We start from the raw sequence: 9,388 nt of genomic DNA on the forward strand, positions 1-9,388 counted from the left end.
ATAATAATAAAGGGAGTTCTGCAGGACGAAAGGAAAAAACCGGAGGGACAGAGTTGGAGGAGAGTGTAAGAGCAACTAAAAAAGACAAAAAGTGGGAAAAATCAAGCAAAATATGACAAACACAAATTCAAAGAAAATATGTCTAATATAAGTAATTCCTTGAAAGTAATAATACAGAATGTCAATTCATTAAACTCACCTGTCTAGAGAGTCAGACTGGAAGAATGGATAAGAAAAATGACCTGGAGCCGCCGCCCCCGCCGCCGCGGGTTCCCAAGCCGAGGGAGCCGCCCCGCCGCCGCGGGTTCCCAAGCCGAGGGAGCCGCCGCCGCCGCCCCGAGGCCACTAAATCCCCCAGCACCGCCGCCCCCGCCACCGCGGGTTCCCAAGCCGAGGCAGCCGCCGCCCGGAGGCCACTAAACCCGCCGCCGCTCCGGGTTCCCAAGCCGAGGAAGCCGCCGCCCGGAGGCCGCTAAACCCGCCGCCGCCCCGGGTTCCCAAGCCGAGGGAGCCGCCGCCCGGAGGCCGCTAAACCCGCCGCCGCCCCGGGTTCCCAAGCCGAGGGAGCCGCCGCCGCCCCGAGGCCGCTAAACCCGCCGCCGCCCCGAGGCCGCTAAACCCGCCGCCGCCGCGGGTTCCCAAGCCGAGGGAGCCGCCGCCGCCCCGAGGCCGCTAAACCCGCCGCCGCCGCGGGTTCCCAAGCCGAGGGAGCCGCCGCCGCCCCGAGGCCACTAAACCCGCCGCCGCCGCCGCCGCCCCGAGGCCGCTAAACCCGCCGCCGCCGCCGCCGCCCCGAGGCCGCTAAACCCGCCGCCGCCGCCGCCTGAGGCGCGGACTCGGCAGGAAGCGGCCCCAGGCTGGGAGCGACGCTCAGAAGCGCCTCTGCGCCCTGCAGGCCTCCACGGGAACCACCGTGGATAAAAGTGACTAGTACAGGAAGCCAACTGCCGAGCAGGCCGAGCTGTGACGACAGGCTGCAGCCATGAAGGCGGTCACGGAGCTGCGGCGTGAGCTTTCCAATGAGGAGAGAAACCTGCTCTCTGTCGCCTACAAGAACGTGGTGGGCGCCCGCCGCCCTCCTGGCGTGTCGTCTCCAGCTCTGAACAGAAAACTGAGAGGAATGAGGAGCAGCAGCAGATGGGCACAGAGTACCGTGAGAAGACAGAGGCAGAGCTGCGGGACATCTGCAATGATGTTCTGGAGCTGGTGGACAAATACCTTATTCCCAAGGCTGCACAACCAGAAGGTGAGGTGTTATACTTGAAAAGGAAAGGAGATTATTCTAGAGACCTTTCTGAGGTGGCATCTGGAGACAGTAAACAAACCACTGTGTGGAACTCCCAGCAGGCTTACCAGGAAGCATTTGAAATTAGTAAGAAAGAAATGCAGCCTACACACCCAGTTCGACTTGGCCTGGCACTTAATTTCTCAAGCCTTATTATGAGATTCTAAATTCTCCTGAAAAGGCCCGCAGCCTGGCAAAAACGGCATTTGATGAGGCGATTGCTGAATTGGATGCACTCAGTGAAGAATCTTACAAAGACTGCTCCCTGATCATGCAGTTATTAGGGACAATCTCACTCTGTGGACGTCAGAAAACCAGGGAGATGAAGGAGATGCTGGGGAGGGAGAGAACTAATGCCTTGCGTGCTTCATGATCTATTCAGTGTCACTCTGTACCCTGCACGTACTTTGCTTTGTGAGATTAAAAAAAAAAAAAAAAAAAGGACTCTTACGTTGACTTTCGATTTTCCACAACCTCAGCCTAGCAAAAATGATCCATGGGATAAACAGTTGGTGTTTGTACCTAAAACTCAGATTGGTTACATAAATGTCATGGCATTCTGAAAGTTTTGATTGTGATTAATATAGACAGGATTACTGTGTGTTTAGAAAAAAAAACTGAACACTGTGATTATGGGATTTTGTAATTTAGCAGAACTCTTGTTGGTAGAAAAAATAGGCCAGAATTATGTGTAACTTTTTGGAAAGTTTAATCTGATATCAAAATAGTAACTGAAATACAATTCCATTGTAAAGTTGTACAGAAAGTTATAGAGATTATATTGCGATGCTGGGACTTGGAGTGAGACCCTGTCACTTGGCATTTGAGTTGAACAGTAACTCACGGTAGTTCCTCCTGTTGTTCAGGGGTTATAGACACTTCACCAGTTTGTGCTGTTCTTTCAAAAGCTCATAACTATAAATGTCCAGTGTCTTCCTCTGAGGAAACTCCAGTCCTGAAATTGACATTCTTTGTGGCAGATAACTGGGTTATGACATCATGGAAAGGTCCAGTGCTCATATAACACACAAGACTAAACCCCCTTTCCTACACAGTGTGTTAACCAATTTGCATCCTGTGCTTAAGTAGTGGAATCTGTTTTCCTTGTAACCACTGAGCTAAAGAAAAAGAAAGATATGCATCTTAAGAACGGCCTTATCTGCTTGCTGGCTAATGCCTTTGAGAATAGTACTCTGCAGAGATTAGATTGTCTTTTCCTTGTGGAGTGCTCAAATCTTTTGGGCTCTTCTAGCTCCGGGCTTTTAAATTTTGACATCTTAACATTCTTTCCCACTGTCTTTATGAATGTTGACTTCGGTTTTCTCTTCCCTCTCTAGATTTCCATCCTTCTGCCTCCTTACATTTTTTTTCTTTTTGAATTCTATCTTTGTCTTTTGTTCACTGTTTAATACTATATGGGCAAATAGGGTCCTATACGGGGTGAAAGAAGTTGGCAGGCACCTGGGAGAACAGGTCTTGTGGCAGAGTGGCGAAGAGCTGCCAGCACATAGCTCTGGCTTCCTCCAGTTCTCAGCATGGTTGTTGCTCTTCAGTTCCAAGATCTGAATTAAAAAAAAGTATTTTAAATATCCACAATTACTCCCTGTAATGCAGCCAGCCCTGATAAGGCTTGTTAGTACCTGTCACCAGATCTCCCAAGTGTATTCATCGACCTAGGTTCTCAGACATGTTTAAACAAGATGTAGGATTTTGCATGAACACAGACGGCAGTGGAGAGAATCAGGAGTAGCCAGGCCTGTCGGTCTCACAGCATCACCCTTCTACCTTTTAATATTCCATGTAGCTGTAAAATCCATCTGTTTGTCCATCTGCTAAAATGAGAAAAGAAAAATTCATGCACTGATTTAAAACAAAACAAAACAAAAAAACGAAAAATCCTCCTTTCTAGCTGAACAAAACATGCAATTAATCCTTGGTGCTTGATAAACGCGGTAGTGAATGTGGAACTGAGCCTGTCTATATATCTGGTAGCTCTTTCTTGCTTTGTTTTTTCCTTAGCAGTATTCTGCCTAATGTTTGCTTCTGTGATGGTTATATAGCCTAGCAAGTACCCATGGTTGTGAGAATAGCAAAAAGAGAAAAATCCCTGGTTATTGATGTCCTAGATTTGTGTATGTCTTTTAAACAGTTCTAGTTTCACCTTACACAGAATAATCAGGAAAAGTGTAAAAATTCAAAAGTGAAATAAAAAAACATATGAGTTTGAAAAAAATGAAAATACAACCCATCTATATGCGTATACAAGAAACACATCTTAGACCCAGGGAAACAAGGAGGTTGAAAGTTAATGGCTGGAAAACAATCTTACAGGCAAACAATAACCATAAAAGGGCAGGAGTAGCTATACTAATATCAGACAAAATTGACTATAAAATGCAAAACTATTATGAGAGACAAAGAGGGATGGTACAAATTAGTGAAAAAGATAATCTTTAAAGAAGAAAGAACAATCACAGACATTTATGCCCCTAACAAGGGCACCTACAAATATGTGAGGCAAACACTGGAAAACCTAAGTGAAGGAATACACGCCTCTACAATTATAGTGCGGGAGTTTAATACATCACCATCACGTTTGGACAGAACATCTCAAAAGAGAAGCAATAAAGAAACAATGATTTTGAACAATATATTAGAGGAGTAGGAACTAATAGACATATACAGAATATTACACCCAAAGACAGCAGGGTATACTTATTTCTCAAGTACACATGGATCATTCTCCAAGATAGACTACATACTAGGCCACAGAGAAAGTCTCAATGAATTCAGAAAGACTGGATTCATACAAAATAATTTTGCTGACAACAAAGGAATGAAGCTGGAAATCTGCAAGGGCAAGAGACTCAGATTTGGCAACAAGATATGGAAGTTAACCACACAGTCTTAGAAAAATGGAGGTCAAGGAGGAAATCTCAAAAGAAATCAATAAATATATTGAAACTAATGAAAATGATAGCACAACATATCAAAACTTTTGAGATATAGCAAAAGCAGTACTGAGAGGGAAATTTATAGCCATAAATTCATACATAAAAACAAGAAGAAAAACCTAAATATATGAGCCAAGACCAAAAAGATCTTGGAAAGCAATGTATGGAAGCATCTACAGGACCTTGTAATAGGAAATGCCTTCTTGAACTTCACATGAAAAGCACGAGCAACAAAAAAAGCAAATAGAAAAGTGGGCTTCCTCAAAATTAAAGAATTTTACACTTCATAGAGTTTGTCAAGAATGTGAAAAGACCACTTTCTCAATGGGAGAAAATATTTGGTAAAGATATATCTGATAGGAGACTAATATCTTGCATATATAATGAAATGCTGTATCTTTAAAATAAAAAGACAAACAACCCATTTAATAGATGGGCCAGATACTTAAACAGACGCTTCTCCAAGGAAGAAATACAAATGGCTAAAAAACACATGAAAAACTTATCAAAATCACTAATTGTTCAGGAAATGCAAATCAAAACTACAATGAGATACCATCTTACACTTATGAGACTGGCAGCTGTCTAATAACAAAAACAAAACAGAAGACTACAAGTGCTGTAGAGGATGTGGAAGAATGGGAACACTCATCCACTGCTGGTGGGAATGCAGAAGGATCCAGCCATTCTGGAGGACAGATTGGCAGTTTCTCAAAAAAACTAGCTATTGATTTGCCATATGACTCAGCAATTCCTCTGTTGGTTATATACCAAGTACAACTGAAAACAAGGTCACAAACAGATATATACATACCAATGTTCATAGCAACACTATTCATTATTGGCAAAAGTTGGAATCCACCCAAATGCCCATCAACAGATGAATGGATAAATAAAATGTGGTATATACATTCAATGGAATATTACTCGGCTATGAGAATGAATACAATACAAACACCTGTGATAACATGGATGAACCTTGAGAAACTTATGTTAAGTGAAGAAGACAGGCATTGAAGTACAAATATTACCTGACTTCTTTGATATGAAATAAGTAAACCAAGCTGTCTCAGAGAGCTAGAGACTGGATGATAATCTTAAAGGAAGTTGGATGGATAGGAAGGTTGTGAGCTGACACCTACTTGGTTGATATCTATGATAAGCTAGAGGTAAGTGTTTGTACAGGGAAGGGATAAAATGGGGGCATAGGGATACATTTGGATGGGGCTTTCCAGACTTGAGGGAGGGCTACAAATGGGAGAAAGGGTCAGAAGGCACATGAAATTGGGGGTGGGCATGGGGGATATTTGGACCTGGGAGATTGTCACGTATGTGTTTGAGTCTATAATGTTGAGAAAACTCTTTAGAAAATATAAGAAGGATAGTTACCAGTTTAAGGTGCTTAAGGGGTTGTCTGACGCAGGGCAGGTTTCTGGGGAGTGTGTGAGTGCTCATTTTGTCAGAGTGGCTTGTATCATTGATGAAGACCCATACAATGAGAGTGAAGGTATGGCCATATCCTGGAGAGGACTTATGTTCTCAAACAGAGGGAATTGTTTCTCTTGAGAGATTTGGTGGCCCCCAAATGGTTAGGGCAATAGAGTATGTCAAGCCCTCAACATTGTAGCAAGTATCTGTGAATATGGTCCTTCAAGTAAAGAAGATTGATTGTCACTGTAGGCCCTGAGGGGAGGGGGAAAGAGTGATTGAATAGATGTAATCAGTGTAACTGTGGGGTAATGGAAGTGTTCCACAAGATCATGCATTGATGTATATAAGGCATGTTAAATTACACCAAGAATGCATAAAATTCTATAAGCTAAAATGTAAAACATATTGTAAAACATAAGATAACTAAAATTTTAGAAAATGTTATTGTATAATATATAAACCATAATGTAAATCCAAGTAGAACCATGTTTGAAAGCTATGTTTCAATATCTGTATATCAGCTACAGGAAATATAATATTAACATGTAAAAAGATTGTGGTTGGGGAAGGTACAAAGTGTTTAATGTTGGATATGTGGGAGTACTGTATATTGTATATGTAAATTACTGTGATCTAAAACTTTTGTCAAAATAAAATTAGGAAAAAAAGAAAAGATATAGACACTGAGGAAGAAATGAAAGAAATTGCCTTGCCACTGTACATACATGGTAAAACCTATTGTAATAATGAAAGGTAAAACATGAAAAAAACTTTTACATTTTTTTCCTTTTTGATACCCAAATTATTTTTTCTTTATTTAATTTTCTAAATTAGTATGTATTCTTTATCTAATATTTAAACCATCACTATATTCCACTTTACTATTAATGGAACTTGGAAATATTAAGCTTCATTTTTTAAAAAGTTTTGGGCCAGAGAGAGGTTCAACTATGGAAGAGAAGAGCACTTGTGTGGGGTGTTATTGATGGTGGCACATGTTTGGGAGGGATTTCTTTACAGCATATATACTGGGTACATAAAAATGTTTAATAGTTAGAGTTAAGAATGACAACTGAGGGATTGCTGCGTTTCTAGCCAGGTGAACTCTGTCACATTCCCCAGTGGAACAGCAACAATCCCTCAAGTGCATTGGCAAAGACCAATAAAGAAGGGTATTCAAACAATGAGCCCTTGATACTGATGACTATGCTCATGGGCCTGTGCACCTGAAATATGAACTAGGCCTAGAGCTGCAGGGAACATAAGAGTTACCTCCTGAGACCTGCCATGTTGCAGAAATGTGTCCTCTCTAAGCCAAACTCAGCATGTAAATGCATTACTTTTCCCCCAGCATGGGACTTGACTCCCAGGGATGAGCCTCCCTGGCACTGAGGGATTATTATCAAGCACCAACTGATGATGTAACTAGAAAAATACCTTGTAATATCAACTGTAATATCAACCATTAAAAACTGCTTTTTGACCTTGAATAAAAGGGAAAATGGAAAGGACAAATGAGTTTATATGGCTATGAGTCTCCAAAAAGTGTCAGGAGGTCATCAGAGGGGTCACACTTATGCATGCCTCAGCAGGATCCAAGAGACAGCCAAAGTAGATGCAACCCCAGATACTGGTTCTGCTGAGGGCTACAGAGACTCACAGGTTTTATAGTCATGGAAGATGGCTCTGGAGTTCAGTGCCATGTCAGTTGGCTCTACTTGGAGTTTGTGTTCCTGAGTGTGATGGAGTTGGAATTAGATGTGCCCTTTCTACATGTGCCTGTTCTGTCACTTTTACTGGACTTGTGGTGGCACTGGGGTTTGTTTATACTAAGGAGACCTGAATCTCTGGACTGTCCATGAGACACCCAGGCCATGAGCCTTAGCACAGTTTTAACTCCTAACATCTGGTTTATTGGACTTACCCTGACCAGCTAACAGAGAGGTGAAGTTCAAGCACCACACCAGGGAGCAAAGAGTGCCTACAGCTGCAAGCAGGAGAATTGCATCTATCATCCATATGGAATCTAAGCTCCCTCTCCATATAGAGGTGGACTGGCAATAATCTTCCCAGATACACAGGATAGAGGACAGTATATGGATTAGAGTGGACTTAATGATATTCTACTCTGGAAATATTGTGATTAGTATTGGAAGAAATTGTAGCATTGATGTGGAAATTTGGCCATGGTAGCTGCTGAGCGTAGAGAGAGGGAAGAAGAGATATGATGTGGGGTCATTTTCAGGATTTGCAGTTGTTCTGGGTGATACTGCTGGGACAGATGCTGGATACTTTATGTCCTGCCATGGCCCACTGGGTGGATTGGGGAAAGTGTAAACTGCAATGTAAACCATTATCCATGTGGTGCAGCAGTGCTCCAAAATGTATTCACCAAATGCAATGAATGCCCCAAGATGAAGAAAGACGTTGTTGATGTGGGAGGAATGGCGTATAGGAGTGAGGGTATATCTCTTATATTGTTTGAATGTAACATTAAAAAAATTAAAGAGAGGGGAAAAAAAAGAAATGCATCCAACAAAGTATCCAAGTACCTAGAATCTGTAGGACACAGATCTGTGTGTTCATGATGTCCATGAATTGCAGGGTGTGACAAATGGCCAGGAAGCTGTCATAGACCACTGCCATTGAGAACATGTTGTCTAACCCTCCCAGTAACATGAAAAATTACATCTAGGAGAGCAACGTCCACAGGTTATCACATTCCTGTGTTTCTTGACATTCACCAGCATCTTAGCAGTGGTGGAGGAATAAAGCAGATGCCAGAGAAAGACAGATTGGTGAGGAGGAAATATATGGGTTTGTGGAAGTGAGAGTCATTGATGGTGGCCAGGATGATGAGCAGGTTCCCAAAGTTCAAGACATTAATCATTGACAAGAAGAGGCCAAAAACAAAGGATTGCAATTCTTTCTCCTCTTAGAATCCCAAAGAAGAAAGTCTAGAATTCATGTTTCATTTCCTGGTTCCATCTGATTGTTTTTACTATCCAGAAATACAGAATGCACATGAATAATACTCAAAAAAAAAAAAAAGGACTTACTAACATATCCATATTTTATATATTGTAGAGGAAACTCCATTTCTAGATTTTGTTTTTGAAACTGATCCCCTTTCAGAGGATCCTTTAATGAATCTCTGACTAAAGATTCTTGTCCCACTTTAAGCTAATTTACCAGTTATACATTGCATGTTTTTTAATGAAATGCATCCATTCAATGGAGACAAGCATATTGAGTTCTGAATTTGTGCCTCTCATTGTCTGGCAAAGGGTATACAGTGTATAAACAAAAGTGTCTACAATCTTTTCCTGGAGAAAGAATACAAGCAAGTAAAAAATAATATTCATGGCAATCCCTGTTGTTACAAGTGCTGCAAGGAAAAGAAGGAAGGTAAAAAAGAAAGTAAAGAGTTCATGTTATTTATCACACAATGTTCAGGCAACATCATTACACAAGGCAAAAATTGTTCAGCGACCTCACATAAGAGAAAATGTGAGTATCTAGGATATCTGGGAACATTTGTGCTCTTCAGTGGGAACGTCAAGGGTAAAGACCCAAAGGGAAGTGTTTAAGATGTTCAAGGTCACAGAGAATCCAGTGTGGCAGCAGAATGAGTAAGGGGGCCATGATGATGAATGGAGTCTGAGAAGATTAAATAACCAGGTTGTTTTGCTGCTGCTGAAACTGCAAGACAAAGAGA

The 9,388-nt window shown here is 41.8% G+C and overlaps 1 protein-coding gene across 1 annotated transcript; it reads left to right on the forward strand.

The window, feature by feature from the left end:
- The first annotated feature begins 224 nt into the window (after positions 1-224).
- LOC101442624 (14-3-3 protein beta/alpha) lies at positions 225-1,959 on the forward strand. Its single transcript, XM_058290395.2, is given in 5 exon segments — positions 225-437; positions 896-1,073; positions 1,076-1,432; positions 1,435-1,563; positions 1,566-1,959. Coding segments are annotated over 5 exon segments (951 nt in total). The 3' UTR covers positions 1,640-1,959.
- Positions 1,960-9,388: the final 7,429 nt, after the last annotated feature.

Source organism: Dasypus novemcinctus, chromosome 30, assembly GCF_030445035.2.
Source record: "Dasypus novemcinctus isolate mDasNov1 chromosome 30, mDasNov1.1.hap2, whole genome shotgun sequence".
NCBI classification, from domain to species: domain Eukaryota; kingdom Metazoa; phylum Chordata; class Mammalia; order Cingulata; family Dasypodidae; genus Dasypus; species Dasypus novemcinctus.